The following is a 16,224-nucleotide window of genomic DNA, read 5'->3' on the forward strand; positions in this document are numbered from 1 at the left end:
CTGATTCATACCAAATTTAGATTCAAAATGCTGGAGAAACTGCGGGTCAGGCAGCATTTCTGGAGAAAATGGATAGGTGACGTTTTGTGTCGGGACACTTCCTCAGGCAACTTGTCAGAGATGATGAGCAGCACTGATTGAGGAAAGTATTGGGTGATGTCACAGCCTTAATTGACATAATTCTACAGTGAGATTGAATCAATTCTGGACCCACTGACTAGGATATGGGATTGCATGCCATAATGAAGCAAATGTAAAATGAAATTAATTTGAATATTTTCAATAATATCTGCCAGCAGTCGTTTGAAGTGCGTGCCCCATATGCCTTCCAGATTCTGCTGCCACTTGTACTTATTCAACCCCTTCATTATCTATTGCACAACACCTTTTGCTTTGCACTTGTGTCATAGAGTCATATGGTGTTACAGTGTGGAAACAGGCCCCTCGGCCCAACCTGCCCACACCAGCCAACATGTCCCAGCTATACTAGTCTCACCTGCCTGTGTTTGGTTCATATCCCACCAAACCTGCCCTATCCATGTACCTGTCTGTTTCTTAAACGTTGGGATAGTCCCATACTCAACTACGTCCTCTGGAAGGTTGTTCCATACACCCACCGCCCTTTGTGTGAAAAAGCTACTCCTCAGATTCCTATTAAATCTTTTCCCCTTCACTGTAAACCTATGGCCTCTGGTCCTCGATTCATCTACTCTTGCAAGAGACTTTGTGCATCTACCCGATCTATTCCTCTCATAATTTTATACACCTCTGTAAGATTATCCCTAATCCTCCTGCGCTCCAGGGAATAGAGTACCAGCCTACACAACCGCTCCCTATAGCTCAGACCCTCTGATCTTGGCAACATCATCGTAATTATTTTCTGTACCCTTTCCAGCTTGACAACATCTTTCCTATAACATGGTGCCCAGAACTAAACAGAATACCCCCAATATGCGGCTTATACAACTGCAACATGACAATAGACAATAGGTGCAGGAGCAGGCCATTTGGCCCTTCGAGCCAGCACTGCCAACTTCTAATTCGATATGATTTAAATCTCCCCTACCCTCCATTTGTCTGACCTTTCCTTCTGTTACTCTCCTGCCCTGCATTTTCTCCAGACTCCACAATTACTTAATCTCTTACATCACAGAATTTAAGCAACCAAAAGGGCGAAAAAGGTCATCTGGCCTGGTTACGTAAACCGCTTCTTCATCCAAGTTCTTCATGAATATTTCCTCCCGTTTATTTTGATTCCTCTCAACAGTCTTGTTTGTCAGAGAGCTCCACGTACTCAGGGTAACTGAGTTTCTCTCGTATTCCTTGAGAATCTCATATCCTAATCAATGAATTGATCCTGTCTCAGTGCAGAACTATGTCAAGAGAGAGATTCAAGATTCAAGATTCAAGAGACATTTATTGCCACATGCACCAATTGGTACAGTGAAATTTGGGGTCACCATACAGCCATACGAATAAAAAAAGAACAAAACACGATAGTATTTTTTCATAAACATCGCCTGCACAGCAGAATCAAAGTTTCCTACTGTGAGGGAAAGCCCAAAGTTCAGCGTCATTCTCCTCTTTGATGTACACAGCACTCTGGAGTGGTCCCAGTTGAGGCATCGGCTCCCTCTGCGCCGCCGCTGGTAGGCCCGATGACTCGCGACTCCTCGCATCTCGCCGGGGCGACTGGGAACAGTTTCCGCACAGTCGGAACGGCGGGAGAACAATCTCGTCCTGTGGTAAGGGCTTGGACCTCCTTGAACCTTCGAGTCCACACCGGCCAGCGCCCCTTCACACAAGGCCTTTGCCTGCTCCTACCAGAGTCCGCGGCGCTGTTCCCGTAAAGTTCACAGGCCGCGGGGGTGATGCCCCGGCAATGGGCTCCTCCCAGGGCACCGCAATGTTGAAGTCTTCTTTTGTGGTGGGGTGGGGGAGGGGCGAAATTATTTTAACCCCAGTCCCCTGGCTAGAAGCTTTTTCAAACCACATCCTCGTCCCCCGCTACGAATGAACTGTTGCAGCAGGCGTTTCCAGCACTGCAGCTTGTGAGCTTCACCTACAACGGCGGGCGATGCCTTGCCGGTTGCCTTGCGGCGGGGCACTGTTACCACCGACAGCTCCGCGATGTATCCAGTGCTGCGCCGCCGCTGGTAGGCCGCGAGGAGGGGGGCGAGTACGCGACTCAGTGAATAGTCGCATCCTCGCCAGGAGGCGAGGTGGACTGGGAGACAGTTTCCACCTTACTCTACCCCCTCCCCCACATAGAAAAACTAAAGAAAGCTCCTCAACATACTTTTAAACAAACTAAAACATTTTTAAAAATGGAAAAAACAGACAGACTGTAGGCAGAGGCAGCCTTGATGCGGCGCCCCTCTTAACATTGTGCGAGAACACTCCCATATCCACACCTTTATTTTGGAACTTCTTAAGCAGAAACGACGCCTCTGATCTACTCACTGAAACATACAAAGATTAAACATACAAACCCTCAATCATAAATGTTTGTTCTATTTTTTTCTCCATCAATGGAGAGCTCTGGAAAGTGAAGAAAAGGAGGACAAGTAGCATTTAAGACACAACTGGATCAGCCCCGGTTTTAGTGAACTTTTAGTGAATAGTCTGTGGAATTCTCTGCCTCAGAGGGCGGTGGAGGCAGGTTCAAGAGAGAGCTAGATAGGGCTCTTAAAAATAGCAGAGTCAGGGGATATGGGGAGAAGGCAGGAATGGGGTACTGATTGGGGATGATCAGCCATGATCATATTGAATGGTGGTGCTGGTTCGAAGGGCCGAATGGCCTACTCCTGCACCTATTGTCTATTGACCAACCTAAAAGGTCTGTGTAGGAAGGAACTGCAGATGCTGGTTTACACCCGTCTGAATGAGGGTCCGACCCAACATGTCACCCATTCCTTCTCTCCAGAGATGCTGCCTGTCCCGCTGAGTAGGTTCAGCATTTTGTGTCTATCTTCAACCTAAAAGGTCTGATTGACATACTCCTGCTTTTGTTTGTGTCCTTATATCACTGGCCCTTTAAGTATTTCCAGCATTTATTATTTCAGATTTCCAACATCATTGTATTTTGTTATAAATAGTAGGATTGCTATCTCAGATGTTCTTCACACACTAAATTAAACCTTATCTTGTTGATAAGATTTCCACAACAACAGTAAGTTTATCTGATGTTTTACTTGATAGGGAACAGTTTATCTGATGTTTGAACTTTATAGGGAACAAAGCCATTGGCCTCTTCATTCGGTGACATCTCCTTCCTCAGAATCATCCAACCCTCATCTCATAACCTGCTATCAGATCTCCTTTTCAAATATTAATCTACTTTTCCTTCAAAGGTGGTAGACCTTACCTAATTCTGTAACAGGGTGCTTTATTGTCATGTAGTTTAATAAAAAGTCTAACTACCTCTCTAGAGTCTTGCTGTTTATTTTTAATGCATTTTTGTTTCATTTTGTTAACTCCAGACTAATTGCATAACAAAAATTTGCTGAGTTTTAAACCACTGCATCCTTTTTTCACATTTGAACATTTTAATTTTTTTGTACTCTATCCATTTTCAAACGGAAAGCTCCTCATGCCTTGCTTGGTTTATATATTTTCTGGTGAATCGTGTCAGATCCTTTCTTACTTCACAGGACCAAAGGTACCCATGTCTGTTGTCGCACCATAGTTCCCAACCATTCTAATATTCTCTTGTCAGTTCTTCACCAAGCAGCATGTCACAGATTAGTTTAGTTTAGTTTAGAGATACACCAAGGAAACAGGCACTTCGGCCCACCAAGTCGGCGTCAACCTGCAATCCCCACATAATAACACTATGCTAAACACACTAGGGACAATTTACAATTACACCAAGCCAATTAGCCTACAGACCTGTACGTCTTTGGAGTGTGGGAGGAAACAGGAGATACCGGAGAAAACCCACTCAGGTCACGGGGAGAATGTAAAACTCCTTTCAGACAAGCACCTATAGTCAGGATCGAACCTGGGTTTCTGGCACTGTAAGGCAGCAACTATACCACTGCGCCACCATAACGGTGAATCTAAAACAAGCTAAGGCACTTTCTTTATTGGAGTAAAAAAATCCAGTTCAAGGAACCAGCTCAGAGCTATTGCCTGGACAGACTGTAGGTATGCTTCCCACACAGACAGCAGGAGTTCAAGAATGCCACTTGACATTCGTGGCAACAATATGTTGAGTCTCTGTTCAGTGGCATTAATATTGCTGGGAAAAGAGACATAATTTCAATTGTTCTCTAGCAGCATAAGGAAAAGATCAGCCTCAACATTAATCCCACTGCAGTTGAATAGTTCCAAATGTTAAAGCTCCCAAATGAACAATATTTCTTAATAATTTTCTTAATAATTTGAGTGCCTTAGTATTAGTTTTTTGTTTGATAACGTTGCCACGTCACATTATGAGCAATTGGTATTGGTTTATTATTGTCACGTGTACCGACATACAGTGAATTGACTGTGGCGAAAATGGTTCTTGATTAGTTTATTATTGTCACGTGTACCGATATACAGTGAAATGACTGGGGCGAAAATGGCCCTTGATTATGTTGGTTGTTCTCCCAAGACATCCTGAACTGTAGATGCAGTCGATGGAGGAAGGGCTGGTCTGCATGATGGATTGGGCTACATTCACAACTCTCTGCAATTTCTTATATTATTGAATAGAGTTGTTGCCGAAACAGGCAACAATGCATCCAGTAGGATGCTTTATATGGTGCATATGTAAGACCTGTTAGTAAGAGTCTTTGAGGTCACTAAAGTCATTCCTTGGTATGGTGTCAGTGAATGAAAAATGAAGATTTTTACTGTAAACAGCAAGCAAATGGACTGAAATACATAAGATTATAGGCTTTACTATTGAACAGATTGGTATGGAAACAACAACGTAATGAATTGTGTAGGAAGGAACTGCATGTTGGTTTAAACCGTAGACACAAAATGCTGGAGTAACTCAGCGGGACAGGCAGCTTCTCTGGAGAGAACGAATGGATTTCATTGCGTAATGAATTTCATGGGCACATTGCATTCTTTTCGTGGCGTATATCTGAATGAATAAACAAGGTTTATTGCATTGAATCATAATCGGTGCAAGGTTCATATTGGTAATCATGAATTCATTTAATGCAAGCAACATGCTTTCAAAATGATCCAGTCATAAGGAGGCTGCCCATTTTTATGTCTGGGTCTGTGTGCCCTGACCCGGTGTCTAAGACCTCACTTTGAGGAGTTGGCAAAGTGGGACACATGGGTGGGTTTTAAAAATAATAAAATCACCTTTTAATTCGCAACAATAAGAACCGATGATTGACCGGGCCGCCCACCAATCAGGAGGGAGGGGGCATGTTTGGCGGCGGCCAATCGCGGTGGGGTTAGGGGCGGGCCTTCCGGTGGGCGGGCTCGGTTGCCATGCCGGGCCCCGCAGACCAGGCGCCGCGCAAAATGGCGGAGAGATCCCGCGGGGGCCCAGACAAGGCCGGGCTGCAGGGCTAAGCCCGCGGTTGACAGCATCCAGCTCAGGGTCGAGGAGGTTTATATTTACCGGAGGAGGCCGGCCGGCCGACAGACATTCCCCTGACTCACTTACCTGCTTCTTTGCGAGGCAGCGGTGACAACGACGTCGTGCGTGGGGCCGCCCTTTCCTTCCTTCCTCTCCCCCTCCCTCCCTCCCTCCTTCGTCCGGAGAAAACCCGCTTCGGGCCGCAGGCGTCGGGCGATTTCCTAAAATCTCCTTCCCCTGGGAACGAGCTGAGGAGCAATGGGGAACACCTTGTCGTGCTGCGTGTCGCCCGGTACAAGCCCCACGCTTTCGGGCCGCAGCGGGCTTCGCGGTCAGGAGCTGCGGCACCAGGAGCGGACTGACGCCTATCGGGTGGAGGCGGAGCTCAGGGAAGCCGAATCGAGCCCCGGAACCAACCTGCAGCACATCAGCGACAGGGAAGCGCCGGAGGGTAAGAGCCGTGACACCGTGCGGGGCGGGGCGGGGGGAGGGGAGGGTGTGTGGAGCCGGTGCGCCCGACCCGAGAACGTCATGGAGCTCGCCCCGAACAGGCACGTGGCCGGAAGAGATGCTGAGTTGTGTTCACCTGAGACCTGGCAGTCGCACACAGGTGTCAGTCTGGAGGACATTTGGCCCGTTCATTTTAGCAGCGCAGGAGAACACCAGCTCATTCTACGACGCCCCCTGCCTTCTCCCCGTTATTTTCCAAATTTCCTTCTGCATCTCCTCCCACTACCTCTTGCCTTGTTCTGTCAAACAAACGTATTTTCTCGTGCAAATGGAAGTGGGAACGATTCTGCTGTGTGACTTTTTCTAAAGAAGGGTCTCGACTCGAAACGTCACCCATTCCTTCTCTCCAGAGATGCTGCCTGACCCGCTGAATTACTACAAAATTTTGTTTCTATCCTCCCTACACTGCTATATGACCTTTCAGTTTGAAAGGCAATTGTTGGAATCTCATATTTCCAACGCTAACATAATAGGAATAATAGCCATATTGTGTAATTTGGCCAAATTTCACCAATATCGTAGCCGTGCTATATTGCACATACTCTTTCTCCAAATATTTTGATTCCCACAATATTCAGAAATCTGTTTTAAAGCAAGCAATTAAAAACTCTGTACCCCTCTACGGATGAAAATTCTAAAGATTTGGCACTGAAGAAATTTCTCCTCATCACATTACTAAATAATTTAGCCATTATATGCGGCTTGTTACTGATAGTTATAGATTGCTTAGGCAGGCCAAACATCCACCTTGTGCCAACCTTGCGTTTACCGATGCCTGCATCAAGATTTGCACCCTCTCCAATCGCTCAGATCCAACTTCTATCCACATAACTTTAAATCAGTTGTGGATCTTGATCTTAAAAATGTGGTGCCTAGAACTGGATGCAATCCAGCTGTGGTCAAACCAGTGTTTTATAAAGAGTTGTCATGACTTCCTCTTGTATTCTTTGCCTGTATTTATGAAGTTCCTATCTTGTTTATTTTTCAATCCAATTATGCACTCTCCCTTGGTACTTTCAGTTAAAAGTGCGCACATCCGGATTGGCCTCTCTGGCCTTGTATCACTTTTAGAATAATTTCCTCTTTAAATTATACTTGTTCTCATTCTTCCCATCAAAATGTAACACTTGCCATTTCACAGATTCCTTGCATAATTAGTTATCAAAACAATACTTTTAAAGTTTGTAGTAATAGGTCCAGTGACTACTCAATAACATCTTGGCACCCATGCAGAACTCATGGACTTCATCAACTTCACCACCTATTTTCATCCTGCACTCAAATTTGCTTGGACCATCTCCGACAACTCCCTCCCCTTTATTGATCTCACAGTCTCCATCACAAGAAATAGACTATTGACTGACGTCTATTACAAACCCACTGACTCCCACAACTATCTTGACTACACTTCTTCCCACCCTGCTTCGTGCAAAGACTCTATCCTCTACTCCCAATTCCTCCATCTACGCCGCATCTGCACCCAAAATGAGGTGTTCCATACTAGGACATCCGAGGTGTCCTCATTCTTTAGGGACCGGGAGTTCCCCTCTCCCATCATAGATGAGACGCTCACCCGTGTCTGCTCTGTACCCCGCAGCTCCGCCCTTGCTCCCTCTCATCGCAACAGAGACAGAGCCCTCCTAGTCCTTACCTTCCACCCCATCAGCCATTGCAAACAATACATAATCCTCCGAAATTTCCGCCACCTCCCAACGGGATCACGAGTAACATTTTCCCATCTTCACCCCTTTCCGCCTTCCGCAGAGTCCGTTCCCTCTGCAACTCCCTGGTTAACTCATTCCTTCCCACCCAAAGCAGCCCCTTCGCTGGTACCTTCCCCTGCAACTGCAGAAGATACACGTGTCGCTATACCTCCTCCCTCGACTCTATCCAAGGACCCCAACAGTCTTTTCAGGTAAAGCAGCATTTCACGCACCTCCTCCAACCTCATCTACTGTATCCGTTGTTCAAGATGTGGACTCTTATACATTGGCGAGACCAAACGCAGACTGGGCGATTGCTTCGCTCAGCCTACCTGATCTCCTGTTGCTGTACACTTTATTCTCCTTCCCATTCCTCCACAGACCTTTCTGTCCTAGGTCTCCTCCATTGTCAGAGTGAGGCTAAACGCAGATTGTAGAAGCAGCTTCTCATATTTCGCTTGGGCAGCTTACAGCCCACTGGTATGAATATTGATTTCTCCCACTTCAGGTAGCCCCAGCATTCCCTCTCTCTATCCCTCCACCACCCAAGTCCCACAAGCTTCTCATTTTCACCCTACAAGCAGCTAACAATGGCCTCTTTCCTTTATCATAGTTACTTTTTGCATATCTTTCATTCATTGTTCTTTATCTCTCCATGTCACCATCTATATCTCTTGTTTCCCTTATCCCTAACCACTGAAGAAGGGTCTCAACCCGAAATGTCACCCATTCCTTCTCTCCAGAGATGCTGCCTGTCCTGCCGAGTTACTCCAGCTTTTTGTGTCTAACATCATGGCTAAGCTGATTTTATCTTCAACCCCATTATGACTGTTCCCCATCACATTTGAATCCCCTATCCAAAATAATCAGTCGTGAATGTATTCAATGGAGCGACGGAATAGGTGACGTTTCGGGTCAAGACCTTCTTCAGAAGAAGGGTCTCGACCAGAAACATCACCTATTCATTCACTCCATAGATGCTGCCTCATCCGTTGAGTTTCTCCAGCATTTTTGTCGACCTTTGATTTTTCCAGCATCTGCAGTTCTTTCTTAAACATTAAGCCTTGAATGTATTGAATGGTTCAACCTCCACCACTTGCATGTTTAGAGTGTTCTGAAGATTCACAATTGCTGAGAAAGTAAATTCTCCATCATAAAAATGGGTAATCCGTTATTTTGAATGCAGCAGCCTTGTTAGGTATACCTTGCTACTCCAGACCCATTCATCTTTTAAAAATGCAGATGAAACAATCATCAGGTTACCTGCTCTTTTCTCCATTTTGGCTGAAACCTTGAAGATCAGTTTTGTTTTCGTATGTTAATGGTCCCATAAAAAATGTTGGCTATCTTACAGTATTAACACTGTTGTATTAACAATGTTGTAGAAGCCATTCATTGTCCTTGCCACCTCAGCTGAAGCCATTAACTTAATAGGACAGGCAGTAAGCACCTTTTAGCGAGCTTGTGGCTGAGAGCAGTTCTAACTTTACCTGTTGTTCATATCAGCCAATTTTTGAATTGCTTGTCAGTATAAAATTATTGTTGAAAATTTTTGGCCAAAATAATTTCCATAATCACACCATGTACTTCTAAATCTTTGTGGGAAACTGAGTGTTTTTAGTTGAACCCATAATCCTTACCAATTGGAAATATTGCATACTTTGGAATATTTATAGCTTTTTAGTGACGCCTTAAATATTGTTAAATTCTTTAAAAAATGAGTTTGTGGATATATTTTGTAACCCTGCCAAGGCAAGAGTATTGACATATTGTAGGCGATTTGTAATTCTATGTGTGATTTTTATCTAATTTGCAGCGCCACTTTGCAATTTACTGTAATTTACCACTATACATTTTTGAATAATTACTTTTTTGTGCATTAATTGCCTCAATTTTGAATATTGTATGTTAATTGAAAAATTAATTTTAGACTGAACTAGTGTGATTAAGATTGAAAATTTATTCCTGAAATAAATATGCGGTCTCACTTCATGATCACCTTAGTGTGGCAGTAACAGGCTTGCAATTAGTGTCCAATCTTCAGGGAATGTTTGGGGGTCCTCTTCTGTGGTTCACACCCTCCTTTTTTTCCACTTGAGGTGGGTACTGAGCTTGGATGCAACATGTTATTTCAATTATGCTTAAATAATTTGCAGGTAATCATTGATAAAGGCCACATATAAGCAATGGGAGTGATAGGTGACTGATGCCAGTGGGTCTCTTAGAATTGATTGGATTCAAGAAGTGATGGGAGAAATCTGAAAGGCAAATGTCTGTACTATTGTCTGTGTGGAGTTTGCACGTTCTCCCTGTGCAATATAACGTTGGTTTCCTCCACATTCCAAAGATGTGCGGGTGCGAACGGATGATTGGTGTGGACTTGGTGGGCCAAAGGGCCTGTTTCCGTGCTGTGTCCCTAAAGCAAATTAATCTAACTAGGTAAAGGTAAGTCATTGGATGACGCAGGGAGGGTGGACACTCTCCCCCTCTCCACCTCTCTCTCCAGCCCTCCCCCAACAGATGAATCATGGTTCGCTCCCCGTCAGCCTGGGTCTATGAGTTCCATTCTCACATCGGGCGGCCCTCCCGTGTTATACAGAGGCGAACCACGCACCCCTCTCCTGCATACCCCATTTGTGAGCGGTGTCTCACTACCCTCCCCTCCCGAGTGTCCCATCCCTGTCCAGGGGCGGCCGGAGATGTCCAAGGTGATGGGACACTGGCCCGGAGCAGTGGTGGCCCCAGGCTTACAGTCAGCGCGGAGAAGAGAGAGAGAGAGAATGTCCTGCAACGCTGCCAGGAGAGGTTCTGCAGAATTCCAGAGGGTGGGTTTGTGAAGTGAGATAGAAATAAGATCGAATTAATCTTCATAAAAGAGCGACGCCTGTCCGCTATTGAGTTGACAGAATTCTAGATTGATTCATTGCTAGAATACTTAACAATTAATATACATTTATACAGCCAGCGCTTCATTCGCTTTTTCTTTATCACAAATGACCTTTGACAAATCCCAGGATTCCTTGCGTTTTCGGAATACCGAACGCTTATTCCCAAAGGTGCATGGACTCCCAGTGATCAATGTACATTCTGTTCTGTAGAAAGCTCTTGATGGTAACAGCTGCTTTCATTAGCAATTAACACCCTTGAGATTTACCACATTTAGAATCCTGAAATGTTAATTTTAGACTGAACCAGTGTGATTAAAGTTAAAACATTTTCAAATCTTTTTAATTTCAACATGGACTAATCTTTCTCAACAGATGACTCCAACTGTTCTTGACTTGTTCTTTTGAATAATATGGCACCTAAATAATTGGAATTCACAAATGTGAGATAAATTTCCAAAATATACTAGAGAACTATTGACTGATATCATAGGGGGGAGGTTGTGATGGTCAATTACAGTGACCACTTGTTCAATGTCTTTAATGCTGGCTCTGGGTAAAAGGAAAGAAAGACCATCATTTGATTTGCAAATTCTATGACCTTATGTGATCCATTTAATTCACAAAAACCATTTGAACAATGTGATAACATAAGAACATGACAACCGGGTGACATTGGCGCTGTCTACCTAGCTGAAGATTTATGTTAAACACAGCAGACATTAAGCATGCAGCTAAATTCCAGGCAATTTAATTCTTAAAATTGGCTGATGGATAAATATTGGTTGACTACAGAGAAGTACACAACCCCTTGGAAGAACTGCTGTATTTTTCTTTTGGAAAATAAAAATTATGTGTCATTAATGTTCCCCTGTGAGCAACAGGGCCTCAGTTTCATTGTTGTTGACAACCTTGTCTCTTAAGTAGAATAGTTGATTCAAACCACCTAAGTGAATGATCTTGACACACTAATGTTGTGCTGTAGACGTGTCATATTTTGGGTGAGACGTTACGCCTGATCAGGAAGATCCAACCCATGGGATGACACAACTCAAAGATTGCAATTCCTCCTGTGTTCTGACCAAATTTCACCTTCACTCAAAACCATTAAGAACAGAATGACTGATGGTTCATTCAGTTTGCGTATGTGATTTTAAGGTTGTCTTGCTGAAATTGCTTCATAACAATTTTAATTCTATTTCCCAAGTAAAGCTTGTTTCTAAACCTTCAGAACAATGCAAAGCATGGTTATATCTCGTCTCAAAATCTGGTTAGAATGGGAGAAATACCGATGATAAACTGGGTGAAAATGATTAATCATTTTCTTAATAATGTGATAGTTACGAATTGTGCAGTACAAAAATGACATATTGGCAGATTTCCTGTAATATTGTGGTCCTCTTAAGTGCCACAAAATGCAAGGTCGGACAAATGATTTTTCCAAAGCTGCTGTAGATAAAATAATCATTTTGTGGAACATACAAATATTATAGAAATCATGTTTCTGAACACTTGAATAATGATATTAAGCTGCTGATAGACGTGTGCTCTTCCGCTGCTGATAGACGTGTGGGGAGAGATGAGAAAGTTGCAAACACTGTTCTGCTGTTGAGGTGTTAAAAGTCAAGGACAGGCTGCTTTCTAATTCCAGTCCTGTTCCAGTGACAGATACTCATTTCTAAGTAACTTTATCCACTGTGTAGTATTTCAGTCGCTGCTGAGTGATGCGGTAACCTCTGGTGAAGATTTCAAATTGGTACCATTGCATACTCTGCATAGAAAAAAGCAAATTTGTAGCTAGTGCTGTTTGTGCTATATTTAAGTTGTGCTATATTTAAGAGGGAGTTAGATCTGTCCCTTGTGGCTAAAGGGATCAGGCGGTATAGAGAGAAGGCAGGTACAGGATGTCTGAAGAAGGGTTTCGGCCCAAAGCTTTGCCTATTTCCTTCGCTCCATAGATGCTGCTGCACCCGCTGAGTTTCTCCAGCTTTTTTGTGTACCACAGGATAACTGAGTTGGATGATCAGCCATGATCATATTGAATGGCGGTGCAGGCTCGAAAGGCCGAATAGCCTACTCCTGCACCTATTTTCTATGTCTATGTTTCTATGTGCTATAATACATTTCCTATGGTTAAAAAAAACCAATTGGGATGATGGTGACTAATTTCATTTCAAGGCATAGTTTGAATTCTGGTTGACTTTCTGTTTTAAAATGTGAGCAGTTTGCTGGCAGTATATATGAAGATTTGAGATGGGAAGATTTTTATTGGTGAGATGATCTATCATTGGTTTTTGAACGTCAAGAGTTATTTATATTTGTGCATTAGCAAGGCTCAAGGTACCCCTCTGCTGATGCTCAGTGTGGAGGAGGAGGTGTTGTCTATATTAATTGAGGTCTGCCGATTAGAAAGTTGAGGATCCAGTTACATAGGGAGCAGCAGACACCCAGTTCCCTAAGAACAAGATCACATCCACTGTTTATCAGTTGTGGCGGTAGGAAAATTGAAATGCGTCCAGGTCATCATTGAAGCATAGACAATAGGTGCACGAGTAGAGGCCATTCGGCCCTTCGAGCCAGTACAGCCATTCAATGTGATCATGGCTGATCATCCCCAATCAGTACCCTGTTCCTGCCTTCTCCCCATATCCCCTGACTCTGCTATTTTTAAGAGCCCTATCTAGCTCTCTCTTGAAAGTATCCAGAGAACCTGCCTCCACTGCCCTCTGAGGCAGAGAATTCCACAGACTCACCACTCTCTGTGAGAAAAAGTGTTTCCTCGTCTCTGTTCTAAATGGCTTACTCCTTATTCTTAAACTGTGGCCCCTGGTTCTGGACTCCCCCAACATCGGGAACATGTTTCCTGCCTCTAGCGTGTCCAAACCCTTAACGATCTTATACGTTTCAATGTGATACCCTCTCATCCTTCTAAACTCCTAGCCGCTCCATTCTCTCAGCATATGACAGTCCCGCCATCCCGGAAATTAACCTTGTAAACCTACACTGCACACGATATTCCAGGTGTGGTCTCACTAGGACCCTGTACAACTGCAGAAGGACCTCTTTGCTCCTATATTCGATTTCTCGTGTTATAAAGGCCAACATGCCATTCGCTTTCTTCACTGCCTGCTGTACCTGCATGCTTACTTCCATAGACTGATGTACAAGGACCCCCAGATCCCTTTGTACTTCCGCTTTTCAAAACTTGACGCCATTTAGATAATAATCTGCCTTCCTGGTTTCGCTACCAAAGTGGATAACCTCACATTTATCCGCATTAAACTTCATCTGCCATGCATCTGCCCACTCCCCCAACCTGTCCAAGTCACCATGCATTCTCATAGCATCATCCTCACAGTTCACACTGCCACCCAGCTTTGTGTCATCTGCAAATTTGCTAATGTTACTTTGAATCCCTTCATCCAAATCATTGATGTATATTGCAGATAGCTGCGGTCCCAGCACCAAGCCTTGCGGTAACCCACGGTCACTGTCTGCCATTCTGAAAGGGACCCGTTAATCCCTACTCTTTGTTTCCTGTCTGCCAACCACTTCTCTATCCATGTCAGCACTCTATCCCCAATACCATGTGCCCTAATTTTGCCCACTAATCTGCTATGTGGGACCTTATCCAATGCATGAGTTGATTTGCTTTATAACAACCTCTTAAAGCATTTCATCACATTGGATGTGAATATCACTAGTTGATTGTTGCTGATGCAGGTATTCTGCTCTTTATATGCACTGGGTATTATGGAAGTATCTTAGACCAGGTGAGAACCTTGGACTAGTCGTGAAATATCCCAGATGTCCACAAAAATTCCAACCAGTTGTTCTGCTCAGGGTTTGAGAAGGTAGCCAGATATGACATCAGTGCTGGATGCTTTCCGAGGGTTCACCTTAGCGAAGGATCTTCTCGGTAGCCTCGGTGACTGAGATCAAAAGGTCATTGGGGACCGTGGGAGCTCATGAAGATACGTCATTGTTCTTCCATTCAAAGCAACCATAGAAAACATTGAGCTCATCAGGGAGTAATGTGCTGCTGACACTCGAGCTACTGTTTCACTTTTGTTGGAAGTGATGACATGCAAGCCCTGCCAAGTGTCCACCTGAGCCTCCTATTTAGTCCAGAAGTGTCTACATTCATGTTGGCCTTCTGGATGTTGTACCAGGACTTTTTGTATGATTCTGGATCGCCTGATTTTAAAGCTACAGATCTGGTCTGCATTTGATAATGGAGCTCCTGGTTCATCCACGGTTACTGCCATGGAAACACCCAGATGGGCTTGATGTTATCAATTTTGGCAAAAGGAAAATCTAAATGGTGGGACTTTACTGGGCTGTCAGGTGATGAATATCTGGGTGTATTCCTCTATCGGTCTAAGGGTCGGGCTATTCCTCTATCGATACCTCCCGAAACACCTGGCTCTTCGCCTTCATTTTGGGCTTATCGCCGCACCACATTGGTGACTCCGACACTCCATTGGTGTCACAATGGAGTCAAAAGACAGAGCCGCCCTTCCGTCCGCTTCACAGGCCAACACGGTCTCCGTCAAACTGCCTACGTTCTGGACCACCCGGCCTCGCATCTAGTTTCAGCAGGCGGACGACACCCGCTACCACTACCTGGTGGGGGCCCTCGACCAGAACACGGCCGGAGAAGTCACTCAGTTCCTTGGAGACCCCTCTGCCGCCGAGAAATACCTCGGCTTTTAGAAGCTCCTGCTCCAGGTTTACGGGCTCAGCCGGATGGATCGGGCTGCCAGGCTCCTTCATATGGAGGGCCTAGGCGATCGGCTGCCATAAAGCCTCCTTAACGAGATGGTCGCACTCCTGGATGGGCACACGCCGTGCCTCATGTTTGAGTATACTTACCTGCATCTGCTGCCGGCTTATATCCGCCTGCAGCTCACCGACACCTCGTTCGCCGACTTCCGGGCCCTCGGCAGGCGCGCTGACCTGCTGCGGATGGCGCGCCGGGATGACGTCAGCGTGCTGGCCATCACACCGGCAGCGCCCGATTTCCTCCAGTTGGGCGGGGGAGCTGTGGCGGGAGTGACAGCTGTGCCCCGGAGACCTGTGCGATCACTCCCCTCGACCGTGACAGGTACCGCACCTGCAGTCCCGCACCAGCAGGCTCCAAGCGCCACTGGCAGGAGGCACTGGTGCTATTACCACCAGCGCTGGGGTGCTGCAGCACGACAATGCCGCCAGCCATGCATGTTCCTGGGAAACGCCGGGGCCTGCTGCCAATAGTCTCCGCGGCTGGCCAGATTCACTGCTTCTTCACCAGGGATCGGCACTCCGGGAGTCGCTTCCTCGTGGATACCGGGGCGGAGCTGAGCATCCTGCCCTCTTTGCTGGCGGACATTCATTCCGATAAGCGGGGGCCCATCCTCAACACAGCGAATGGCAGCCCCATCTGTACGTATGGGGTTCGAACGGTCCCGATCATTTTTGGCTCCTGTTATTTCTCGTGGAAATTTACCATCGCTGATGTCTCCCAGCCGTTGCTCGGTGCCGGCTCCATCCTGGTGGACGTCAGGCGGCAGCGCTTGGTCCACGCCTCCACGAGCCAATCACGCTGCGTCTG

General features: G+C 45.4%; 2 protein-coding genes across 3 annotated transcripts in view; one reads left to right on the plus strand and one right to left on the minus strand.

Moving 5' to 3' along the window:
- The window catches only part of mettl21a (methyltransferase 21A, HSPA lysine), a 28,906-nt gene extending 23,141 nt beyond the window's left edge, over positions 1 to 5,765 (minus strand). For both annotated transcript variants that reach the window (XM_055638346.1, XM_055638345.1), the window contains exon 1: positions 5,621 to 5,765. The gene's annotated coding sequence lies outside the window, so the exon portion shown is untranslated. The remainder of the gene's footprint in view (positions 1 to 5,620) is intronic.
- Positions 5,766 to 5,791: 26 nt separating this feature from the next.
- ccnyl1 (cyclin Y-like 1) overlaps positions 5,792 to 16,224 on the plus strand; it is a 116,005-nt gene continuing 105,572 nt past the window's right edge. The window contains exon 1 of the mRNA XM_055638344.1: positions 5,792 to 5,984. Within this exon, the coding sequence (XP_055494319.1) occupies positions 5,792 to 5,984 (193 nt within the window). The remainder of the gene's footprint in view (positions 5,985 to 16,224) is intronic.

This window comes from Leucoraja erinacea, chromosome 7, assembly GCF_028641065.1.
Source record: "Leucoraja erinacea ecotype New England chromosome 7, Leri_hhj_1, whole genome shotgun sequence".
NCBI classification, from domain to species: Eukaryota; Metazoa; Chordata; class Chondrichthyes; order Rajiformes; family Rajidae; genus Leucoraja; species Leucoraja erinaceus.